Source organism: Schistocerca americana, chromosome 1 (genome assembly GCF_021461395.2).
Source record: "Schistocerca americana isolate TAMUIC-IGC-003095 chromosome 1, iqSchAmer2.1, whole genome shotgun sequence".
Taxonomy (NCBI): Eukaryota; Metazoa; Arthropoda; class Insecta; order Orthoptera; family Acrididae; genus Schistocerca; species Schistocerca americana.
The window spans coordinates 138,011,068-138,038,123 of NC_060119.1; the positions used below are offsets into that span (position 1 = coordinate 138,011,068).

The 27,056-nt window shown below is 40.2% G+C and overlaps 1 protein-coding gene and 1 long non-coding RNA gene across 7 annotated transcripts in view; one reads left to right on the plus strand and one right to left on the minus strand.

The window, feature by feature from the left end:
- LOC124550852 overlaps positions 1-8,159 on the plus strand; it is a 54,360-nt gene extending 46,201 nt beyond the window's left edge. For 5 of the 6 annotated variants that reach the window (XM_047125587.1, XM_047125620.1, XM_047125628.1 and 2 more), the window contains one exon: positions 5,560-8,158. In XM_047125587.1, the coding sequence (XP_046981543.1) occupies positions 5,560-7,986 (2,427 nt within the window). In that variant the 3' untranslated portion in view covers positions 7,987-8,158. Of the gene's footprint in view, positions 1-5,559 lie in introns of all 6 variants that reach the window. The other variant, XM_047125596.1, reaches the window with a different exon arrangement.
- Positions 8,160-8,494: 335 nt separating this feature from the next.
- The window catches only part of LOC124550889, a 53,678-nt gene continuing 35,116 nt past the window's right edge, over positions 8,495-27,056 (minus strand). The window contains exon 2 of the long non-coding RNA XR_006967746.1: positions 8,495-8,788. This is a non-coding gene — a long non-coding RNA (uncharacterized LOC124550889). The remainder of the gene's footprint in view (positions 8,789-27,056) is intronic.

A 27,056-nucleotide genomic window follows, 5' to 3' on the forward strand; every position in this document is an offset into this window, starting at 1 on the left:
TATCCTGCCCTATAGCTTACCCCTATTTTTCTCAGAATTTCAAACATTTTGCGCCATTTTACATTGTAAAGTGCTTATTCCATGTCTACTGATTTTTCTTTAGATTTGTCTGCATGTTCCTTGACTCTATAACCCCGGGTTCAGACTATTTTCGAATCATCCAAAATTAGGTAGACCAGCTGGGATACAATTCAAAGCTCTTTGCAACAACTGCCTCCTTGTCTGTGTACAAATAGTTGCCCCCCCCCCTACACACACACACACACACACACACACACACACACACACACACACACACACACACACACACACCACGCCACTCCTTTGCACCCTTCCTCTGTGCTATATACCCGGTCCTACGATTTGGATAGACCTCTTTTGTAGCCCTAAGGAAAATGCTAATCCATGCATTTGACTAAGTCCATTCCAATCAGTACTCGAAACTACCCAATGTGGCAAGTATCTACACAAATGGGTCAAAAGTCAGTGACAGGGTTGGTTATCCTTTCCTGCTCACAAAGGCACCCAAGAAGTGTTCTCTGCAGAGTGCGTGCAGTATATACACTGCAGAATTGGTTGTCATATCACAGGCTCTGCAGCACATTAAAACTCCCACTGCAAAGGACTTACTGGTTTGTAGTGACTCCATGAGCTGCTTACAAGGCATTTCTCAGTATTACCACAAAAACATTTTGGTTACCAACATCCCAGACCTCCACTGCTCTGGAACGACTGTCTGAATTCATGTGGACACTAAGCCATGTGGGCACTCCACAAAATGAGTTCACTGACAAAAGAAGTAACCACAAGAGACAAAACTTGAACTCGGAGTACAGGGCACAGACCTACATTCACAACTGTTGACATCAAATTTTCAAAATCTAGGATATAGAACAGCAGGCTGCCACATCCCTCAACAAGCTGAGAACACCAAGGCATGGATACTTCCCTTCAGGTGCCATGGAAGGATGCCATCATACCATTCTACCTGTGTATTGGCCACACCAGACTTACCTGTTAGCTGCTGCTGCTTCTTCTTCTTCTTCTTCTTCTTCTTCTTCTTCTCTGACTAATTTCTGCCCTGTAGTGTCATGTTTTTAAACTTTTTATGTATGTCTAACAGTTTCATCTGATTGTCTCAGGACCATGCAGTTCTCATTTTTTCACCCCATTTCTGTGATTACCGTTCTTGGTGTATAGATTTGAGTTTTTAGCTGCCTTGGTGATATCTTGCTTTTAATCATCTGACTTGAGCTATTGTCATGCAAATTGACAGCTGTGACAACCGTCACAAACTCTGGCGCTGTCAGTTCTCCTTTCCTTGTTCCACACATCACCTTATGTGAATTTCCAGTGCAATGAGGGACTGATAACAAAGATTCTTTGTCCCTTTAAATTCATAATGATCATCACCAAACTGTGTAACACTGTGTCTTCCAGAATCCAGTAATAAGATATTTGATATATTTACTAGCGCCTGAAGTAGCTACTTTATTTGCAGATGTTTCCATTATGCTGATAAGTTATGAGTATCATTGTTAAAACTGAGGTACTAAGTGTCATAATTTTTCCTCAAGGTGTCTTGTCTCCAATCACCAATCCTTACCTACATTTGGAACTGGTACTGGCTACGTTTAGCTAGTACTAAATCTGCTAAATCCATACTTTAGCTGCTGCAGGTGAAATTGGCAGGTATTTGTTATAACTAAGGATGTGGTGGGTGAACTCTACAGTGGCAAGCAGCAATGGGTGGTTGTCAGAATTATGACCAATGGTGGGATAAAGGAGCAGTGTTGGCAACAGCTCCACCAAGGCACTGACCACAGCAGTGGCAGCAGTTCACAGTGCAGATGAGTGACAGCCTTGCTGTCCAGGACATAGTTCGCCAAGGCACCGATGTCCCAACATGGGGGAGATGACTTTCATCTAAAATGCCTACACATTCAAGTGGAACCAAGCAGCTTTGGTAGTTGTTTGCGCAGGCAAAATGAGTGAGCAGCTGCACTGTCCCAGGCTTGAACTGTAAGCCTACTGTAGGTAGGAGGCCCGCAGTGTCTGATGGTTGGCCTGCAGGAGGCCCACTGGTCACAAGGCACTAAGTTGCCCGCATGGACTTTGCACAGTTGGCAGGCCTGCTGCAAGTAGTAGTACATCTACATCTACATCCATACTCCGCAAGCCACCTGACGGTGTGTAGCGGAGGGTACCCTGAGTACCTCTATTGGTTCTCCATTCTATTCCAGTCTCGAATTGTTCGTGGAAAGGAGGATTGTCGGTATGCTTCTGTGTGGGCTCTAATCTCTCTGATTTTATCCTCATGGTCTCTTCGCGAGATATAAGTAGGAGGGAGCAATATACTGCTTGACTCTTCAGTGAAGGTATGTTCTCGAAACTTTAACAAAAGCCCCTACCGAGCTACTGAGCATCTCTCCTGCAGAGTCTTCCACTGGAGTTTATCTGTCTTCTCCGTAACGCTTTCGCGATTCCTAAATGATCCTGTAAAGAAGCGCACTGCTCTCCGCTGGATCTTCTCTCTCAACCCTATCTGGTACGGATCCCACACTGCTGAGCACTATTCAAGCAGTGGGCGAACAAGCGTACTGTAACCTACTTCCTTTGCCTTCAGATTGCATTTCCTTAGGATTCTTCCAATGAATCTAAGTCTGGCATCTGCTTTACCGATGATCAACTTTATATGATCATTCCATTTTAAATCACTCCTAATGCGTACTCCCAGATAATTTATGGAATTAACTGCTTCCAGTTGCTGACCTGCTATTTTGTAGCTAAATGATAAGGGATCTATCTTTCTATGTATTCGCAGCACATTACACTTGTCTACATTGAGATTCAATTGCCATTCCCTGCACCATGCGTCAATTTGCTGCAGATCCTCCTGCATTTCAGTACAATTTTCCATTGTTACAACCTCTCCATACACCACAGCATCATCTGCAAAAAGCCTCAGTGAACTTCCGATGTCATCCACCAGGTCATTTATGTATATTGTGAATAGCAACGGTCCTATGACACTCCCCTGCGGCACACCTGAAATCGTTCTTACTTTGGAATATTTCTCTCCATTGAGAATGACATGCTGCGTTCTGTTATCTAGGATTTCCTCAATCCAATCACACAATTGGTCTGATAGTCCATATGCTCTTACTTTGTTCATTAAAGGACTGTGGGGAACTATATCGAACACCTTGCGGAAATCAAGAAACACGGCATCTACCTGTGAACCCGTGTCTATGGCCCTCTGAGTCTCGTGGACGAATAGCGCGAGCTGGGTTTCACACGACCGTCTTTTTCGAAACCCATGCTGATTCCTACAGAGTAGATTTCTAGTCTCCAGAAAAGTCATTATACTCAAACATAATACGTGTTCAAAAGTTCTACAACTGATTGACATTAGAGATGTAGGTCTATAGTTCTGCACATCTGTTAGACGTCCCTTCTTGAAAACCGGGATGACCTGTGCGCTTTTCCAATCCTTTGGAATGCTACGCTCTTCTAGAGACCTACGGTACACCGCTGCAAGAGGCAAGTTCCTTCGCGTACTCTGTGTAAATGGTTAGTAGAGCCTGGCGGTGGCAGCTTGCAGACTTGATCGACCCATAGGTTGTTTTAGCTTTCCTTTTATATGGTAGCTGCCAGTCTGCATACATATATTGGAAAAATATATATATATATATATATATATACATATATATATATATATATATATATATATATATATATATATATTGTTGTGCCAAAGTGTTGATTTGTCACATAACTCAAAACAGTACACTGGCTTGGTCATGGGGTAATCAGGGCACCGATGCTAAGAGGCCTTGTCTTCTACTGTGCTTGACCATATTACGCCTCTGGTCTGAGGTAACTTCGGTTCTGTGGCACTGCTTGTTACTGCGTCAACAGGTTAGACCTGTTGTAGGAGATTTGTCATAATGGAAGGAGTACAGGTAACAACTCAGTGCACTATACAGTTGAGGTATTGAGCAGTTGTCAGGCGCATGAACAACACTGAAGATATTGATGACGCTTTGGACAATATCCTCCATCAGAACTAATGCACATGCACATGCAGCTGCACTCCCCCCTCCCGCGCGCGTTAGAAGAGTAAGAAAACGTGTAGGGGAAGCTAGGCTGACTGTAGCACAGTGGCTCTTATGGGCAAGTTGTGTGTAGCACAGGAAGTGGAGGAATGGGTTAGTGGGGGGGTTATAACAATGGAAGAAGTCCATGAAAAGAAAGGAGAGAGTTTTGATTAATGGATTAAAGAGGAAGACATACCAAATAGTTGTTGAGATGGGTGTGGGTGTCAAGCATAGATCAAGGCGAGGAAAATCATAGGGAAAATCAAAGAATCTGTTGTTAAGACAATTTCCATCTACGTAATTCACAGAAACTTGTTTTGAGGGATGGGGTGAGGAGGATCAAGCTGGCTCGGGTTGTTGAAGCAACTATTTTTTGTGCCTGCATTGGAGTCTTCAATTAGTGGTCAAACTTGCTCTTGGGCCCATGTTTGGTCTATGGAGAATGATACACATCAAATCTTTGGTATGGCCAATGGCACACTCATAGCACTGTCAATGTCAACCTTTCTGTGGACAATCTAGAAGAATCGTTCAAAGCCACCCAATATCTTTAACACCTTTTTATGGTTCAGTTCTATTCATGAGTCCTTCCCAGTTGTTCCAAGAAGCATCTGTCAGTATCAAGCACTCCAACCATAACCAATACTATGAAGTATTTGGCAGCCAAACCTTTCACAATATTCTGTCTCTTCCGTACTCTTTGGCCACCCACGGATGGTGTATGTGCAGTAATGAGCAATCGTGAACCCATTATCCTGAAAATCTTAAGTCAGCCACAGTTCATCATAGTTCACAAACAGCTTTCCCGCTTATACACGTGTTTCCAGAATTTTCCAACTCCTACATAAACCAGTTGCAAAGGAATTAACCCTCATCTCTATCACAAATGTCACCACTGAGTGGAAAATTTTAATGACATTCCCTCCCAGGGATTTGGCTATCTTTCATCATGTCCTAAAATGGGCAACATTTTTCCCAAAATTCTTCCCACTCTTCTCAAAATGGTTTCCCTCAGCCCACCTAATGAGGAAACTATGTTCCTCCATACTTACGCCAGAGCTACTCCTGGTCTTTTGCCTCATTAAAGACCTTTCATATGAACTCGCACAACACATCCTGTTAAAGAACAATTCCAAGTATATCATACCCTATCATAGACACCTGGGAAAGCAGTCATTTCATGTTGAACTTTAGGCAGCACAGAACTGAGTCCATTGGTGCTTCAAGGTTACTTCCCGCACCTACTGCCTGTTCTGCCTCAACTCTTCCTTTCTTTCTGTATCTTTGTATCGTGTTCTTTCTCCTTTTTTAAAGTATACATTATTTTCTAGCCTTCATTAATCATAATAATTTTACTGGCTAGTATCCTCCATTGTTTTAATAGCAGTTGTTTTATAGTTGGGGACACCAGCTATGAAAAAAATGTGAATATTTCTAATACCAATATTTTCTGTTACAGGATACATCAGGTGATGCTGCGTTACAGAATAAGACAGTGGCTCCAAGTGATTCAGATGATAAAAAGAAAAATGAAACGCTACTTGTAGACAGAGTACCTGAGAAAAAGACTGATGCTGAGCAGGATAAGAAAAATTATCACTGCAAAATCTGCAACTTTGAAAGTAAACATAAGTCAGTGTTCCTCTTCCATTTGCAGAGACATATTCAAAGTAGTTATAGGTGTGATTTCTGCAATGCATTACTGCCCAAAGGATTTAAAATACTGGATAGCAAGAATGCAGAAACAAGCAATGGAGAAATAGCTAATAAAAATGAGGTCATTCCACACACTGAAGCACCAGAAGTTCAAGCTACAAAAGAAGTGAAGGATTATGTGGAAACAATGATTGAAGAATTACATACCACAGGTATCGTTACCACAATGAAACCAGTAACCCCAGAAAAATTTAAATCCTCTTCAGAAATACAGATTGATAATGTACATAATAAAGAAACTGTTGTGGCGAGTACCCTAAGTGAAACTAAAGATACAAGTGCTATTTATGAACAGCAGAGTGGGACTAGTGTTGAGCAAGGGACACTTAATATCCTTCTGACTTTCCCAAATGAAAGAAGACAAAGTATATCAGTTCATCACGATGTCCCAATAGAAAATAATTTCAGTAACGATGTAGTGGCAAGGCAGCTGAGAGATATATTTGGAAACTTTAATGATGAGCCAATGGATGTAGAAGACAAAACTGATATGTCTGAGGAAAAGAATGTAGGAAGTTTGAATACAGCTTTTGTGAAAACTTTAGCTGATGTTCCATTGCTGGAAAATAGTCCATTAATGGTTGTCAGTAATAATGAAAGTCATAAACAAGAACAGAATGAAGCAGGTTTAAAGAAATTGACTACAGAAAATCCAGATTCTGAAATATGTGCAGAGGAGATGGATGTTGAGCCTGAAACTAGTTCCTGTAATGAAGACACAGAAGAAAAATATCAAAAACAGTTGGCTTTACTGGATGAAATGGGTTTGATAATGTTACCCAAAAGGATTCGGCCATCTGCATCCAAGCAGAGTGCTGAAACCGTTGTGAAAGGAAGTGACGATATGGTAGAGGATAGTAGAGATCGACATTGGGGTGACCCATGTCACACAGAAAACACTGTAGAGCCAAGTCAAGAACATGAGGATCAAAGCACTCAAGAAAATGAATTACAAGTCTTGAAGGAGCAGTCTCAATGGCTGCCAGAATCTCTTAATCCTGTAGAAACAATTTCAACCACTACAGCAAGTGTTACAGTGCTAATGGAAAATGATGCACAACTGCAGCCTGTTCAGACAACTGAAAATGGAAATGAGTGGTTGAAATCAAATGTCACACTTGTAAATGAGAATCCCCTTTGGCTCCAAGCTGACAATACATCCACTACCACCGATGGTAGTAGTGAAATGACAATGTGGACAAATACTGCTAGTCACTCTGATCCACCAGAAACACTTACAGTGGGAGAGACAGAAAGAAATTGGCTGCTACCAGAAAATCAGATTTCTGAACCAGTTTGTACCAATGTAAAGGAAACTGAAATGGAAGGTGTCGATACTATTAGAGACACACATGTTTGGGACCCAGCACAGAATGGTAACACAGACAGTGGTGGTGACATTTCCAGGAAAAGTGATGAGTTGGGTGGTAATATGAACAGTGATAGTCCTGCCAGCAACAACGGAGAAGGTGTTACCAGCACAACTACTGTACCTGAAAGTGAAGTTACCAACAGTAATATGTTACTCATTGAAGTAGAAAATGAAAAAAGGGCAGAGAATTCGCTCAGTAACAAGCAATGTGTCAAGGTTGATAAGGAAGACTTAAAGGACAATGTAAAAAGTTTACATTCAGATCCAGCTGAGCAAAATACTGTTGAAGAGCCTTCTTCCCCTATGCAAGATGTTGTTGACGAAGTGATTACACATAGTGTGGAAACAGTGATTGTAGGCAGCACTCATCAGACTGAACTGAGTGCACAGGAACATCTAAGTACGGTGTTTGTAACTGACAATGTACATCTTGAGACAGCTACATCAGGACAAGCTGTTAGCCCCAATAAACAGGAATATACTGATGATACTGCCTCAGCCGACAGTTGTGACGTGAAACAATTTGACTTTCGAACATCAGAGAGAGACCTGTGTAATGAAGGAGGAAACAGTGTTGAGACTGAAGAAGTCATGTCCAGTATTAGTATCAAGGAAGATGATGATCATTCCTCACAGGTAAAAGAGTTGGAGGACACAGGCAGTATCAGTAGTGTAGTGCCACAGTCTGAACTTAAAGTGTATAGTGACAAAAGTGATATCATCATGACATTGGTTGAAGGACAGAGTGATGTTAATGAAAGTAGTACTGAATCTAATTTTGAGAGTGTAAAAAGATAGAACTGCAATGTTAGAAAGTATCCATTGTTAATGTACAAAGAATTTTTGTGTCAAAAACATATTTTACAAATGAATTGTATTCATTGTTATATTAAGTATCTGCCACTGGCTATATTTGTTTATATGTGTATATAATCTGTAAATAATGAGTGTTGAAATTAAAAGCATAAAATTTTCACAAGAATAAAATTAATTTGTATACTGTTTCTGCATTTTAATTTAATATATGGAGAAATTTTTGAGGTTTTTGATATTTTACTTGCATCTTGTTACTCTACAAAAAGCGTGTGCCTGTGTGCGTGCGTGCTAAATGTTAGAGAATCGAAATCAAATGTTTTGGTGCATTCAGTAGTTCTTTTACTGTGTCCCTGAAGAACATTTATATTTTGTAAAGCAGTAGACAGTTGTTAAATACAATTGCGAAGAGTAAGTATTTTCCCTACTTAACTAATAGCAGTACCATTTCATTATATTATATGAATTTAAATCCAGTTGGGTTCATTTTTTGTTTATTTAGTGTACACCATTGTACATCACATACAAATAGTCTACAATACACACACATTAAGTATGCACATAAAACATGTGGGTCACATAAATAAAGATATAAAACCAAAAAATATATGGGAACACAACTGCAGCTGGATATCCATATTGATGGTATATTCTACTATCTTTCCAGCAGCATGGAGTGGTCACAAGTGAAGTCTGTCAGTAGTCGATCTTCAAATATTATGTTTGACGGTTTGCGTAGCAGCTCCACAGTCACACTTGGGAGAAATTTGTATTCTGCAAGGGTTATCTGTTTTAAAATAAAACAATTACAATATGGACAAACCAAATTTTATTACGTACACATTAAAGGCACTCTTCAGCTACTTTTTTACATAATCGCCACTGAAACTGAGGCACTTATCATACTGTGGTAAAAGTTTTTCAGTATCGTCTCTGTAAAAATTTGCCACGTGTGATTGCAGCCACTGGATTATACCAGCGTGCATTTCAGCATCAGTATCAAAGCATTGTGTGGTAAGCTGTATCTTCGTTGCTGTGAAGAAGGGGTAATCGCTCAGTGCCAAATCCAGGCAGTATGGTGAATGATCAAACACTCCCATCCAAAACCCCACAGGAGCTCTTGCATATAATTGACCATCTGTGGATGTGCATTGTCCTGAAAAACGTTTACAAAAAGTTTTCCCCAACGAACATTTGTATCGCCCCTTAATTTCAGCGTTTGACAAATTTCACTTGGCTTGCTGTTTTTTGCCAACAAAAATTTAAACACAGAATGCACCTCACAAGTTGAAGGATTTTCTATTGCAGTGTATGCATTTTAACACACCACAGAAAGTGAAGTAGCAGAGACACAGATCACATGCTATCACCGCTGGAAGCATACTAAATGTAGGAAAGTAATAGGACCAAGATGGTGGCTGTAGCCCTGCCCACTGCCACGATAGCCAAAAACTTCTGTTACTTTCTGGATGGCCCTCGTATTTAGGGTTGGCCAGGTTTTGTGAGGCTTGTCAAATCGATGTGATGTGGTGGTGAGGCAAGGCTTATTATGAAAAGTAGGTGGTATGTGTTAGGTTCACTCCACTTCCCAGCAATCCACGATGAATCTATTTTCATCCAGAACTGTAGCACTCGTGAAGGGTGGATATCTAGAGCACATCCAGTTCTCTCTCTGTCAGGGATGTCTTGATGGATTTGTACAGGAGGGTTATTCTTGAACTTTTTGAGTTCTGTAGGAATGATTTCTCTCATCACAGGCAGAGAAGAGCTATATTGCTTTGTGCGGTAAGTAAATAGGTTGGGGTCACCTGTATTGTGCTTGTAAGGTGCATAGTTCGATTTAGTTGAAAATAGATGCAACTAGTATGAGTTCTGTTAAGTCACACTGGCACTCAGTATTCCACAACCAGATAACTAGCCCAAATGCAGAAGTCCGTGGCGTGGTGCTTGAGGATCTCCATGAAGTGTTAGCACGATTCTGCAAACATGTTGTTAGTTCTAATTTTGGCAAATGTGTTTGACAGATGATTCTTGAAGATCAGTGAACTATCTAGAGTGACTTCTAGATATTTTGCATTTCGTTTGTGAGACAGTAGTTTGATTTGTGAGAGAAAACGGAGTTCTCCCTTGGCTAACTTGCTGTCGAGATGGGATGTAGAGAATTCTGTCTTTGTGGCCTTGGTTGTACTCTCAAACAGCAACAGTGTTTCCCAATAACTTTTAAGCCCTTTGTCAAGATATCCTCAGTGGCCTCTATATCTTTAAAACTTACTGCCAGGGCCCAGTTGTCGGCATCTTCAAACTTCTGTGAGGATGTTTCAGGCATATTAGCTACATGAAGGGTGAATAACAGGGGAAGCAGAACAGATCCCTGTGGAAAGCCAATGTTTAGCTTCTGTTGCGTGCTTACCTGTTACCCATCAGCACTTGGAAGTTTTTATTAGAAAGAATGGAAATGACCATGAGTTTTAATATCATGCCCTGCCTCCAGACAGTGTCGTATGCTGCTGTAAGATCAATAAACACAGCTGATGTTTTCAGTTGTTTTTGGTAGCCTGCATCTATGAACATAATTAATAAGAGAAAAAAACTTGATCCTAGCAATTTCAATTAGAGCAAAATCCTGCCTGTTCAGTTCAGATATGTTTCAGTATTTTGTCTGATTCTGTTACAGAATAATCATTCCAAAAGTTTGTAAATCGTACAGAGTAGTGCAGTTAATCTATAGCTTTGCAGGGAGTCATTTGTTGTTCCTGGTTTTAAGATAGTGAAGATCCTTGTTTGCTTGAGTTGATAGGCAACATTGCCTGTCTGCAAAATACCTGTGAAAAATATGGGAGCACTTTCATGTATTGTTACTGAAATGTATGAGGATTTTGTATGGATACCATTGAAACCAGGGGCTTTTCCTAATTAGCTGTTAGTTCATTCCATAGTTCCAGATGTTAGCATTTTGTACAACCGAAACTGAAATATTAACATGAAAATGAAAATTCACATAGACTTCAAAAAGAGCAATATAGAGCGACAGTTTGATGATGCAAGCTGTGTTGATTTGCCCCTAAATAAAGGAGCAGGAAGTGTTACAGACACAATAAAACCTTTACTTTTCATGGAATTGCCCTGTTCTGAGGGTCTTCAGATCTTTCTTAGCGTTAACTGAATGCTCTCGATCTGGTTGAGCTCTTGAGTTTGCCACAATATGATTAGCAACTTGATTTGGTTATAGAGTGCCTCATACAAATTCCAGTGGGCTACCAACTCCTAACATCCTCAGTAAGGACCAAGCCTACTAGACTTTCTGAAATCCAAGCCTTCAATGGTCTCACCCAACTTTTTGCATCATGCTGTTTCAGTGTTTTCAAGTGGTCTCTGCTTTCCTGGAATTCTTCATGCAACTTCTTGCATTTGACAATCCAGCTGGAGATGTATTTCTTCTGATAGGCTCTGGAATGACATTTTTGACTATACTGATAATTGCCTCAGTTGGTGGTATCTGTCCTGTGCATTTGTATAAGTTGACACAGAATGCCTCCGTCAGCAAATCAAAGCCAGATATTTTGCCCCTTGAGATAGGTTTTCTTCAGATTCAGCCCTTGTATCTTGTATGGCAACCAGATTGATATCATTATTATTTGAAATTTTTTGTAGGATTTGACATTTAACTGATCTTATTCCTTCTGTATCAAAGAACAAACACAGAGAGGATCCAAGCTTCCTAGTCAGATGGTCCTTCACAAATCTGTTTGTTGGAATCATGTTGTGATATGTGATGTAAGTGACAGGACACATCGATGATTGTCTGGTGCCTGTTGTGCTAGTTCATTTAGCATTATTCAGGATGTGTGTGAAGTATTCTACTATGGTCATGAAGTAGTATTAATCATTTTACTATTTGCAGCTGAAAATAATTTAGCATTGATGTTACATCAGTTTTAACAAGTGCTAATGATCCTGTTATGTAGGCTGTGATATAGAATGTTCTCCTATGTAATCAACAATAAAGACTGAGTGACTTTGACACCCTATTAGAGTTCAAGTGTTATGATTTAATTCTAATAGTATAACCACATAACTAAATCCTGATTTTTGTGAACAGAGAAGGCTGATTACTTATTCTGTGCCACAAAAAGAAAAGAACAGACGGAGCAGTTAGAAATATTTCATGTTATAAATATATATTTCTTTTAAACAGCCAGCTGTCAGGTATTTACTGTTTATCTACAGGAATTGACATACTTTTGGATTTGGTTAAGTTTGTACAAGGTTAACAGTATGCTGGAAAGGATAGACTGCAACTCACAGTAAAGATGACACGTTGAGTTGCAGACAGGCACAATGAAAAGACTGTTGTTGCTCACTTACCTTCCAGCAGAGTCTTCTTCAGGAAAGAAAAGAAAAGGAAAAAACACGTACGCTCACACAAGCAAATGCACCTTATGCATGCATGAATGCTCCCTCTGGCCGCTGCTGCCAGAATGCTATGGTGTCATCTTGAGCAGAAGCAGCAAGTTTAAGTGGGCAGGGGAAGGGATTGCAGGGTATGTGTGATGGGGAGAGGAGTAAGTGCTGCCTGACAGAGCATCCAGGGACTAGATGGTGTCCAGAAAAGGCTGTGTACCATGACGTCGGGTGGCTGTGGTGGGAGGTGGAAAGGAGAGCAGCAAAAAGGGGAAACATTGGCAGAGATCAGAGCACAAGGAGGCAGGGGGACATGAATTGGGAGGTGGTGTTAGGACAGAGGGGATGAAAACTGTTGTACAGAGGGTGTGTGGACAGTAGATTACCTTAGGTGGAGGCTGGTAAGATTTTGTGATCGGAGAATGTGGTGTAAGGATAACTTCCATCTGCTCAGTTCAGAGAAGTTGGTGGTAAACGGGGATCCAGATGGCCTCAGTTGTGAAGCAACCATTGAAATTGAGCATTATGTTTCGCCATGGTATGGTCCACTTTGCTCTTGGTTGTAATTTGGGAGTGGAATTCGTATTGGTCAGACAGGCAAGGGGATGGGATCGGGAGTTAGAATGTCTTCCATTTTAGGGCATGATAGTAGATGGTCTAAGACCAGGTGAAGGATGATGTGCAGTTTTTCCAGTCCAGAGTGGTACTGATAACAAATGGTGTGCTCCTTTGTAGCTGGTTCTTGGAAATGGTAGGAGGATTGAAGGTGTATGGCGGTATGGCATGGGAAATCTGTTGCGGACAAGGTATGGGGAATAGTACCTGTCTGTGAATGCCTTTGTGAGACCTTCTGCATACAGGGCAATGGAGTTCTTGTCACTGCAAATATGCTATCCTCAAGTGGCCAGGCTCTATGGGAGGGATTATCTGGTGTGGGAGGTATGGCAGCTGTTGAAATGTAGGTACTGTTTGTGGTTGGTGAGTTTAATGTGGGAAGAGGAGTGGATGGAGTCCTCAGAGAAGAGCTGGTCAACATCCAGGATGGTGGCACGCAAGGCCCATGTGAAGCAGATGGGAGAGAAGGTGTTGAGGTTTTGAAGATATGAGGATAGAAAGTCCTGGCCCTAAATCCAGACCATGAAGATATTGTCAGTGAACCAGACCAGACTAAGGGTTTGGAATATTTGGAAGCTATTAAGGTTTCCTCTAGATGACGCATAAACAGGTTGGCATGAGAGGGGAGCCTCTGGGTGCCAATGGCTGTGCCACAGATTTGGTTGTATACATTCCCTTCAAAGGAGAAGTAGTTGTGTGTTAACATAATGTTAGTAAGCTGTATGAGGAATGAGGTTTGAAGTCAAGAGGGAGGTAGGGAAAGGTAATGTTAAACAGCGACAAGACTATGGGATGTTGGGTGCAATAGCCAGCTAGAGTGGGGTGTCCAGAATTGGGTTTTGTTGATTCTGGGGAGCAAGGTGAGTGTGTCATAGGGGTGAGGATCAAAGTGGATTTATGGGAGTGTTTCTGGGAAAGGCTTTAAGCAATAATCGAATCAATTGCTCTCCAGCACCTGGAAGAGCATCTCAGACACCACCGTCCAACCTGTATCCTCCCCAAAGTGTTCCTCCTCATCAAGCCCTTGTAGCACCCAGAGACTGCCTAGCTGCCACTTCAACTTGATACATCCCCCCCGAAACTCCTTGCCAACACACAACTAAATCCAGAGCAAAAACAATCCCACAACACTGTTAACCTTTCCACCAAAATCCTCAGCCCCAAAAGAAGTGCCAGGCCTATCAGAAGGTATCATCTTCAGCTGTACACCCAAATTTAAACATTTTGGACTTGTCAAAGACCTACACCCTTCTCGTGATCCATAAATTTGCCACCAATCCCTCCAACCAAAGCCAGCTAATCCCAGCCTTGAACCCTAACTCTCCCAGTTCATATCACCATCGAGCCACGATGATCCCCTCATCCACCTAACTATCCCCCGTCATCTTCCAGGATCTTTACCTCCAACCTGGCCTCACCATATTTCCCAAGAACCTTCTTAAGGACACCTACCTTAGACAGAAGAAAGGACAGCCACACACAGATCCTTACCTAATCATATGACCTGCAGACAAAGGTTCCAACATTGTCATTATGAACTGCAGTGATTACCTGGTGGGAAGGCCTCTGCCAATTGTCTGACTCCTCCACGTATAAACTCTACCTGACTAATCCCATTCCATAAGCCCAACACAATCTCCAATCCCCGTTCAAAAGTTTAGGCCCATCCCAGAACCTCTTCCCTGAATCCATTTCCCTCTGCAACCTTGTGACACCCCGTGCACCCATCATCTACATGCTCCCCAAATACACAAATGCAACAATACTGACACCTCACTGTAGCTGGTTATTGACCCTATTGAAAGAATTTTGGCCCTCGTTGTCAAACACCTCCGACCAGTTGCCCAAAATGTAGCCTCCCATGTCAAGGATACCAAACACTTTCTTCACGGTCTCTCCGCGATCACCACACCTTTACTCCCTGGATTGCTACTTGTCATTGTTCACACCACTTCCCGAAACACCAACATCCCTTATGCCCCTAGTCTTGTCGCTATTGAACACTACCTCTCCCAACATCCTTCAGACTCAAAATCCACAACCTTATTCCTCACACACCTTACTAACCATCTTAAGACACAACTACTACCTCTTTGAAGGGAAGGTATACAACCAACTCTATGGCACAGCCATGGGTACCCACATGGCACTCTCCTATTCTAACCTGTTTATAGATCATGTAGAGGAAATCTTCATAACTTCACAAAACTCCAAACCCCTCACTGGTAGTGTTCATTGACAATATTTCCATGATCTGGACTCCCTTATCGTCATTCCTTCAAAACCTCAATACCTTCTCTTCCATCTGCTTCACATGGACCCTGCGAGTCACAATCCTGGACGTTCTGATGACTCCATTCACACCTCTCTCCACATTAAATCCCAAACCTGTATTTTCACCACTGCCATCCTTCATTAGGGCTTTTATATTATCAATCATCACCACCTGAAATGGGACATCCTGCCTACTATCCTTCTCACATCTCCTAAATTGGTGTTCTGACACCCACCAGCCTCCACTGCATCCTAGTCCATCCCTATACTATTGCCAAACCCTACCCCTTGTGACGGGGTCATACCCTGTGGAAGATCCAGGTGCAAGACCTGCCCAATACTTCGTACTCCAGTCCTATCACACTCTTATCCTAACCCCATCAGAAACCAGGCCACCTGTGAAAGTTGCCATGTCATATATCAGCTCTGCTGCAGTCATTGCACAGGTTGTTACATTGGCATGACTGCCAGCTAGCTATCTACCAGGATGGATGGATGGATGGCAAATGCCAAACTATGGTCAAGAGCAAAGTGGATTTCCCCCCACCCCTCTGTGACACAAAATGCAGTAAACAATATGCTTGATTTCAATGGGTGCTTCGCAACCCAGGCCATCTGGATCTTCCCCTCGACCACCAGTTTCTCTGAGCGGCACAGATGGAAGCTATCCTTACAACACATTCTCCGCTCCCAAAATCATCTTAGCCTCACCCTAAGGTAACCTTCTGTCCTCACACCCTCCAGCCAACAGTTTCCAGCTCCTCTTTCCTATCACCTCCACCAGTTTCACATCCTCTCAAACTCCTTGTGCTCCACTGTCTACTAATACCACCAGTCTTTTCCTCCTCTCTGCTGCTCTCCTTCACAACTCCCCCCTACCACCTCCCCCCCAGCCCCTCCCGATACTGCAACAGTCAGCCTCGTCTAGTCCCTGCACACTCCGTCCAGCAGTGCTGACTCCTGTCTCTCCTCCTCCTCCCCCAGCCCCCCGACCTGGATCCTGTTACCCTCCTTCCCCACCTATTCAATATTACTTCCCCACTCAATGGGACATCATTGCATTCTGCCTGCAGCAACCAGAGAGAGTGGTCATGTATGTGTGAGGTGTGCTTTGGGGATACACAAGATATGCCATACACCTTAATAGGAGGAACAAGATATATGTGCAGTGGGAACTGAAGGGACAGGGGAATGCAAATGCAAAAATTACAGGTGTCAAAAGCAATTTTTTAAAGGCTCAATATCATTCAAATGGACTGCTTTAAAAGAGGTCAAGATATATGAAGTGTCACACAACAAACATGTTTGAATAAGTTTGCTATAAAGAGTCAGAATATTAGACAGTCAAAAAACAAAATTAATATAGTTTTTATCTGTTTACATGACCTAGATCATCAAAAGGAAGTTGATGTCTTATCTGTCAGAACACCATGTACTTAATGGAATCCATATGTTAAACATATTTGACAGCCTATTTCTGAAGGGAAATTACAGAGAAAAAAGTTTTTGTGTAAATTAGAAATAACTGCAAGTCCAAGTATTTTCTGCAAGTATTAAGAATTTCAAGCTTGTGCCTATAAACTGCTGCTGCTGGAAAAGTCATTTATAATTATTGCAGTACTAGATCCCCAAAGGGAAATTTCCAAAAATTATTAGAAAGAATTGAGTTGTTATGCCACCTAGCAGACAAGGAGAAAGCAGATGATAGTCTGTGGGAACTTAATTATTAATTTTCTGAAAGATTCAGATGAGACACTTTTTGGAAATGTTGCTTAGCCATTGTAGCCTGAATCTGTTAATTTTCCCACCAAAATTACAGAGGAACGGAGTACAGCAACAGACAACATGAGAGAGCTATTTATTTATTTCAAGGTCCAACTGGTCGCCCAATCAAGACCACAGTGAAAATCCAATGAAGCTTCAAACAGATGTGTGCTCATCAACTGAATCACCTTGGACTAGTCAATTCTGAGTGCACAGTGAGCATATAAACATGCTTAGAACAGTAGTTCCTCCAGCTACATGTGAAGGGTGAGCTGTCATTAGATTTATTCTTGCCGAGGGGTGCAGTGCAGCCAAAACTCATCAATAAGAAAGTAATGTGTATGGTGAAACTTTAGTGAGTGACAACAAAGTGCGACAGTGGTGCAGGTATTTTGAAACAGGAAAAACAGAATGGAGGCGGTCAGGGAAGGAAGCAAGTATCAGTGAATGATCTTGTTCTGCGAGTGGATTGGGAAGTTCAAATCAACCATCTGTAAACAATTTCTGTGTGGAGCGATTCATTTCCTGATATTTCAAGGTTAGCTCTCTATACCATCGTAAGTGAGAGGCTTCAGTAATGCTAAAAGAGTAAGATTGGTACCTCATCACAAAACATAGTGAATGGGCACTACCATGCTGAAGAGGATTTTTTGATCAAAATTGTCATAGCAGATGAGACATTTCGAAAATGAAAAACAAAAGAGCGATCTCAACAGTGGGTGCATTATCATTCCCCAAGTAAAGCACAGAAATGCAAGTGAGCCTTCTCCATCAGAACGTGTGTTCTAGGACCAAAAAGTTTTGTTGGTGAAATTCATGCAGTGGGAACTGAAAGGGCAGGGTAGCCTCATACAGTGTTACTCTTCAATATCTGCAAAGGGCAACTCGGAACAAAGAGGAATGTTGTCATAAGACATTGTCCATCTTCATGGCAATGGTCAGGCTCACAAGGCAGCTGCAACAGAGATACTCCCCACAGTGTTTTTGATGAGAAGTGTGTTATCACCCATCATACAGCCCAGACTTCGTGCTATCTGCTTTTCATCTCTATGCACACATGAAACATTGACTAGGAGGACAGCATTTTGGCACAGACAATGAGCTGTAGACCAACATCAAGAGTTGACTGAAAGCCTTCTATGATGAGGGTATTGGACAGCTGGTACCATGCTACAACAAATGTCATAAGTCAGTGCGGCACTTATGTAATGAAGTAGTTGGAAGGTGTAGCTAAATGTTGCAAATAAAACAATGGGAACTTCATGTTGTAATGTCAACAATACAAGGAAAATAATGGATAAAAGGCTTTGGCAGAAAGCTAAATGTGTAACAGTCTTTTCATTGTGCCTGTAGGCAACTCAACATGTCATCTTTGTAGAGAGTAGTTATCCATTATTTTCCTTGTATTGTTGACATTACAACAAGAAGTACCCATTGTTTTATTATTTTGTGCGAGCGATCGCCATCTCCAGCAGCTCATACTGGAATGGCATTCCAGTCCGAGCTGGTCATTTGTTTGTGAGGTGTGCTTACTTGCTTGTGTTTCCTGAAGAGGCTTTGGCAGAAAGCTAAATGTATAAGAGTCTTTTTGTTGTGCCTGTGTGCAACTCTGTGTGTCATCTTTACGGCGACTCAGCGTGTTATCCTTATGGTGAGTAGCAATGTATCCTTTTCCTTATACTGTTGCAAATAAAACAGTTTTGATTTTCCCTGTGGTTTCCATTTCACAACTAATCAGACCTTGAAGAGAAAAAAAAGGGGGGGGGGGGTCCTCGAATTTGTTGCTGAACATTTTATCAACTATATAAATTTTTATCCAGTAGTGAATGGTCTCTATGAACATAGTGCACACTAGCCATACTAAATAACTTACAGGAGTGATATCAGGGAAAGCAGAGTAATTAACGAACAGACATCAATGTGCAGGGCAGCCTTACTGGAAACTTGGTGAAGGGATGGGTAAAATGTGACATGTAAATTCCAAATTTAACATAATTGTACATGGTTTTTATCAGTCTTTAACAGCTGCTTTCTTTAGAAAACAATAGACTAAGGCACTAATAAGACACAAAGAATAAAAATGTGTGTGAGAAAGTTCTATGAAATGGTTAGGACAAACAGAGGACGATGACTGTTTTTGTATTACAAGCAAAACTGTGCTGTCATAAGAAAAGTCATAAAACCTCTACATGACCACTGAAATTAATAATTTGGATAATAACATTAAATCTGTACGTAAAATAGTTAAGTGAGTAAACAAAGAAATCAGTTAAGAACTATATGAGGAGTTCATTGTTAAAGGAAACAGCAAAATAGTAAATGAAAGCATACAGTCATACTTTAGATTTCTGCCCCTAAGAACACAGCAGTGAGCAGTAAAGCAAGATGATGATAGGTGCCGAGAGAATGTATGTTGTGCTTGAAATGCACTCGCATCAATCTGCCGCAGCAGTGTAATCACATTTCAGAATGAAGTTCAACAAAGATCCATCAACTGCCAACTCCATTTGGTGTCGGTATGCACAGTTTGAAGCTTTAGAATGCCTCTGCAAGGGGAAATCAATGGGTCAGCCTGCAGTGAATGAAGAAACAGCAGACTGCACATAGCATAGTCAAAAGCAGAGAACTGAACATACTACAGCCAATAGTTTCTAAGATCTTAAGGAAACAACTGAAGCTGAAGTTTTACCACTTGCAAATGCAGCAAGCTCTAATTCCCAAAGACAGTCAGAGGCTTTGAATTTTTGGCAATGTTCCAACAGCTTATGGAAAAGGATAGGTTTGGTGAGAAACTCTTATTCAGTGATGCCACAACACTGTTTGTGAATGGCACAGTGAACAGACACAATATTCAAATCTGGGGACACAGGATCCTCACACTATTGTTCAGCACGTTCAAGATTCACCAGAAGTTAATGTATTCTAAGAAGTCCAACTGTTGAAAGTTTATGGCCCCTTTTTGCTCTGCGAAAAGACAGTTACGGAGCACATGAATCTGGTCATGCTAGAAAATTGGCTTTTGCCGCAACTGGAGACTGACAGTGTGTACTTTATGTACAATCAAGATGGTGCTCCACCTCACTTGGTTGTGAATTCTTACACAAAGAAGAAACTGAGAAAGCAGATTGATGATTTGCTAATCATGTCATGGCCCCCAAGCTCTCCCAATCTAACCTCATACAGTTATTATTATTATTATTATTATTATTATTATTATTAGGAAGGGGGGGGGGGCGGTTTACATGAAAGATTCAGTGTTCATAACTCCTCCACCAACAAACATACCAGAACTATGATCTTGCATCAACAGTACTTTTGAACAGATAGCTAGGGATGTGCTGCATCAAATGTGGGAAGAACTTGATTATTAACTTGATATTGTCAGAATCAGTAGAGGGCTACATATGGAGCACTTGTAATATATATGGGGGAGGGGGGGGGGATCCTTTAGAGTTTTTATGTGTGTGTTGAAAGTCTTGTGACAATATGTCAAATAATATAGCTACAGAAAATCTCTGAAACTGCTTCAGTCATTTGTAGCAACCCTGTATTTTACAACTACTTCCTGGGAGGCAAGCAGAAGCTGGCTTGATGGGTATAAGGGATAAGGGGGGAAGCAATAGTGTATCCAAGAAACAATCCCTCATACATGTAGAGAAATCACATTATGCCTTGACCTACAGGGAGGGAGGGGCAGACTGGGTACTGGAAAAGATTATGCATGCAACAAACCATAACACACACATATCTCAAAATAAGATCCATTGTCTCAGTTCGGATTTCAAAAGTGTCTCTCCACAGAAAATTCATTTTTAATTCATGAACCAGTTTATACAAAATTTAAATGACAAAAGTTGCCAACCGGTATTTTCTGTGATTTAAGCATTTGACTGTGGAGTTCGCAGTATTCTTCTAGAGGAGCTGAAATGTTGTGGTATCAGGGATCTTACTTCTAACTGGTTTTCATCCAATCTAACTAAAAGGATGCCAAGTGTTGCATTAAGAATGAATTAATATTCCACAAAACCCAAAGAAATTCTGGTCATATGTAAAGGCTGTTGGTGGCACCAAAGTTAGTGCCCCGTATACAGCAAATAAGACGGGAACTGAAACTGAGAGGGTACAAAAGCAAATGCTGAACTCCATTTTAAAATATGCCTTTACAAAGGAAAACCTAGGAGAATTGCCCCAGTTTACTCCTTGTACCACTCAAAAGATGAATGAAATGAGTATTAGTGTCAGTGGTGTTGAGAAACAGCTGAAATTGTTAAAATTGAACAAAGCTTTAGGGACTGATGGAATTCCTGTCAGATTCTATACTGAATTTGTGGCTGAATTAGCTTCTCTTCTAACTATAATCTGTCATAGATCCCTTGAACGAAAAAAAAAGTACTCAGTTCTTGGAAGAAATCACAGGTCACACCAGTCTACAAGAAGGGTAGTAGAAGTGATCCACAAAACTACTGTTTAATATCCTTGATTCAGATTTACTGTAGAATCTTAGGACATATTCTGAGCTCAAACATTATGAGGTGTTCTGAACAGAATGACCACCTCATTGCCAACCAGCATGGATTCCAAAAACATCGATCATGTGAAATCCAACTTGCACTTTTTTCACTTGAACCTAACCTAACCTAAAGTATGATCATAAGGGGTATCAAGTGAAACTAGACTGGACTGAGAACTTTTTGGTAGCAAGGCTGCAACCTATTATCTTGGATGGAGAATCATCATCAATAATCTCAGACTTTTTGCAGATGATGCAGTTAGCTATGATGAAGTACTGTTTGAAAGAAGCTGCATAAATATCAAGTCAGATCTTCATAAGATTTCAAAGTGGTGCAAAGGTGGCAAGTTGCTTTAAATGTTCATAAATGTAAAATTGTGCACTTTGCAAAATGAAAAAAATTAAGTCTCCTATGACTATAATATCAATGAGTCGCAGTTGGAATTGGCCAACTTGTACAAATACCTGGGTGTAACATTTTGCAGGGATATGAAATGGAATGGTCACATAGGTTCAATTGTGGGTAAAGCAGGTGGTAGACTTCAGTTTATTGGTAGAATACTGAATGAGGTGGCGCAGTGGTTAGTACACTAGACTCACATTCAGGAGGACGACAGTTCAAACCTATGTCTGGCCAGCCTGATTTAAATTTTCTGCAATTTTCCTAAACCGTTTCAGGTAAATGACAGGATGGTTCCTCTGAAAGGGCATGGCCGATTTCCTCTCCCATCCTTCCTTAATCTGAGCTTTTGCTCCATCTCTATTGACCTCATTGTTGATGGGACATTAAACCCAATCTCCTCCCTTATTGGTAGAACACTGGGGAAGTGCAGTTAGTATACAAAGGAGATTGCTTACAAATCACTCATGCTACTGGTTCTAGAATATTGCTAATGTGTGTGATAGAATTAACAGGAGATATTGAATGTGTACGGAGATGGGCAGCACGAATTGTCACAGGTTGGTCTGATCCATGGGAAAGTGTCCCAGAGATACTGAAGAAACTGAACTAGCAGACTCTTGAAGATAGATGTAAACTATTCTGAGAAAGTCATTAACAAAGCTTCAAGAACCCACTTTAAATGATGACTCTAAGAATATTCTATAACCCCCTGTGTATGCTGACACAGGGATCATGAGGATAAGATTAGAATAATTATTGCATGGATAGAGGCATTCAAACCATTATTCTTCTCATGCTCCATACATGATTGGAACGGGAAGAAACCCTAATAACTGGTACAATGGAACGCACCCTCTGCCATATACCTCATGGTGGTTTGCAGAGTATCAGTGTAGATGTAGAAGAAACTGAGGGATTATACACAATGAAACAGCATCTTCAGAATGAGCAATAATCACTACAGGCATATTTCAGGCATTGATACTTGATTTCATTATGCAGAAACGATCTTAAATCATATATTCAACGAGAAAAATAGTCCCCCTCCCTGACACAAGCATAATAATCAGTTCTAATGGAGTAACCTCCACTCTTGAAAATGTAAATAACATATTTTTTTAAATTAATAATTCGTTCTCTGCAAATGGACTTTCCCTGAAAGCAGACAAAATATAACACACTCTATTCTGTCCTGTACTAAGCCTGAGCTCATCATTAGAAATAACATATGAGCCTATAACAATAAATGAAACACAATATTATAAATTCTTAGTGTGTTGTATTGATAAGAACCTGAACTGAAAGTCACATGTTACAAGTTCTCCTTGAATGTGTAAGATCTGTCTGTTGCTATGTATGATTTATTTTGTGTCCAGTATTTTCAAAAAATGGTAAAATAGGGTTCAAAGTTACCCCAATAGACTGTAGGGATCGTGAGGATAAGATTAAGTACAGTATGCACAGAGGCATTGAAAGAGACATTCTTCCTGCACTCTATATGTGAATGGGATGGGAAGAAACCCTATACCGGGTACAATGGGACATATCCTGTGCCTTGTACTTCAGAGTATAGCTGTAAATGTATAAATGACTTACAGTATTCAGGATGCCTTAACATGGCACAGGAAGGGGTGTGCTATTCAGCAATGAAAATCTTTGACTGCATATCCAGTGACATAGGGAATGTAATGAACAGTGTTGATGAACATACAAATCTTAAAATGTACCATTGACTTTTCAAAAATTTCTTTGTCAGTATGACAACAATAATACTGTTGTATGACTGAATAGCCTGGTGCATGTCTTTCAATTGGATGCCACTTCAGCAATTTGTGTATCCCTGAGCCATCACCACCTGGTGTTCCCATGTGATTACCCATCCAAGTACACCGCACCTGACATTGTTACTTCAGGGACTGGTGTATCCACCATGACAAGGACATTGACCTTTACCAGAATAAAGAAAAGTAAATGACAAACAGGTGTTGAATGGAAAGTCATCCACAATTCTGGTTCAAGTGATAAATGTTACAGCAAATGTTCAGGAAACATCAATGGACTGACAACACAGATTTAAATTCCAGAGGACAAATGATAACTTGCTATAGATGATCAGTAAGCCAAAGGCAAAGATTAAACTATAAAAGAAAAAAAAGAGGAACTGATGAAATAAAATAATGTAAGACAAGAATATATGAGCAGTAGAACGAGAAACGAATGGGCAGATGTAAAGAATGGACTAATGTAGTGTTACTTAAACATCGATAAACTATTGATTAAGCAATAGCATTTGCACTATCATCACTATTGGTAGCCTGATTTAAATATTGATAGTCATATTGTTTATAATTTATTATTATTTTTTTTTTAAATTGGTACGTGAAAAATTGTTGGACCCTATTACTTACTATCAAGGCATGTGGACTGCAGAGGGAAAGTAGACTGCATGGAGGTATTAAATCACGATCAAACACAGTGGCGCCATAGCCAGGTTTGTTGTTTACACACATATATTGTTAATATATGCCCGATGTGGGGTAGGTACCGATCATATATTTGTGTTAAAAATTACATATATAAATAACATGGATTCATAAATGCACATTTTACAGATTATCATCTTCAAATGTGTGAACGTACATACTTGTAGCAAGGAATACAAATGTAAATAAGGCTGTTGTAATACAATGCAATTAGTAGAGAAAAAAAATTACAATTTATAGACTTGTTAAGTACTTGCGAGCATACAGCATAATTCATTTTAAAATAAAGATGACCATTATTATTATTATTATTATTATTATCATTATCATTATTATTATTATTATTTTCAATTATTTCCATTGAAAGAGAGTGTTTGAACTTGAATTCCTTTATGATGACTGTTTATTCATTATTATTATTTATTTATTTATTTATTTAAACACACCCGCTGTTTTCCTCCCATGTTTCTGAGTCCACAATGTACGTACAAGTGTTTTCAATTGTATATGTTAATGTGATTCAACAACACAAAACACTGAGGCATTCTTAACGCCTATGTGTCATTTCTGCTTTTGTAGACGCACCATGTTGAGATCGATTAGCGGAGCTTGTTCCTTGAAGGATACATCATTTCCCACAAAATTTCATATAATAAAATCACAATCTGTCGAGTCTAAAGTTCTTTATTCACATGGTGGCTGGGCATAATCAATTAAATTTTTAGCTGTATTTACATGCTATCAGCTTTCACAGTATTGCAATGCATACTCATTCATGCAGGTGAAATATGATGTTTCAATGGATGTGAGGCAAAACTAATCTTTCCTTGCCAAGAGTTGACAGTGAATGTCCGGAAATGTTTTTGCAAAATGCCTAAACCTGTAGGTATTTCTTAGCTCTTGCCCATTACTGTTGAAATCCCCTGTTTGGAACTTGTGCGGTGGGTGAACTGGCTCACCATAATTTTTATTTTTTTATGTTTTTGACTTTATAGCATTCTGTGACCTGATTAACAATATTTTGAGCATCACGTGTAAGAATGTTGCCCCTACAGCATCTAGCTCTTCGAGCTATCGTAGGAGGTGACCTCAGTCTGCCAAAAGTGGTTTCTTCATCCTTCTTTTTGTTATTTAAACACCACACAACAGGATTATTCTTTTTCACGCAACTATAGTGCCACAACTGTTGAATTGCTGTCATTGGCAGTGGTGAGACAGAGAGCACTGTCACCATGAAGTGGTCAGTACTTTTCACAGGCCACTGATAATCACTATTGGCCGAGGAAATCCTGCACTTCCAAGATTACTTTATGTAAGAAGTGCAAAAATAGAGTTTTTTTATTGTTTTGAAAATGAATTGTAAAAATCAATCATCTGTGTGGAACTTTTTCAAGAAAGTGGGAGATAATAGTCAGTTTGTGAGATGTACCATGCATTAAGGAATATACATGTTCAGGGAATATGCCTCATTTAAGAGTCCATTTAAAAAAAGCAATATAAAAGCTATTAGACCATGGATTAGTAATAGAACTGAAAAGTGAGAGATCAACTTGAGAACTATATCAAATGCAAGAGGTGCAACCAAAAAATTGGGACGCTCTATAAAAAATTATTTTAACAGAAGTCAGTTGTAAGACACATCTTCAAAAGAAGAAAAAGAACTTGCTTCTATCTATGTACAAATGATCGCTACAGATATACTGTCATACAGAACTTCTGGTCATCAAGGTTTGAAAAAAATTTTTCATGCCTCAGACAGCAGACATAGGATTGCAGACCATCACAATGCAGAATCTATGGCCCATGTGACTAAAATTTTTTAAAAATGTTTCCTTCTTTAATTTGTCAGTGCCATACTGAGTTCTGGTTCATTCTTGTGATTGATACATGTTGGTATAGGTCTAATAGGTATAGCTTGTAAAGCGTTTCTTGGCAGCTTCACCTTCCCCTGCCTCTCACACCTTTTGTTGATAGAAATCTGAAGTCATCGTGCCATTTGTGTTCCATTTATGGACACTGCCACCCTTAACAAATCACTGAATAATTGTGTTACAACAGGCTTAATTTATTTTCTTATTCATTACTATAAACAAGTAACACATTTGAACATGGAGTGCTTTTTCAAAACACTGTTACTTCCATGCACCATTTATAGGAGCCACCTTAAGTTTACACTTAAGAGTAACAAGTGAGAAATGAATGCAAGCCTCAACGCTGTCTGAACCAAAAGTAATACAGCATAGCAATATCAGCTGGTCGTGGCATTACAATTAGTGTGTTGCTGTATTCCAAGTATATAAACAATGTGCTATGGTGTGTGATCTATATAGACGTGCTTCCATTGTGTTAGCAAATCAGAACAGAATTAATACTTTTGGTGCTTATAAAATGGCATCAGTATTAATGCATATCTTTTGCTGAAAAAGGCTAACAATAGCAAGTTGTGAATATGGACCGTATCAACCGAATCAGAACTTTCCAATGGTAATGGAACACCGCACAGCTATTCTGTAATGGAAGCTGGTGTATTGCAACTACAGTGAAGCCAATGAAACACTATCTGTTAGGATCTGTCAATTAAAAACTTTGAGAGGCCCTGGTATAT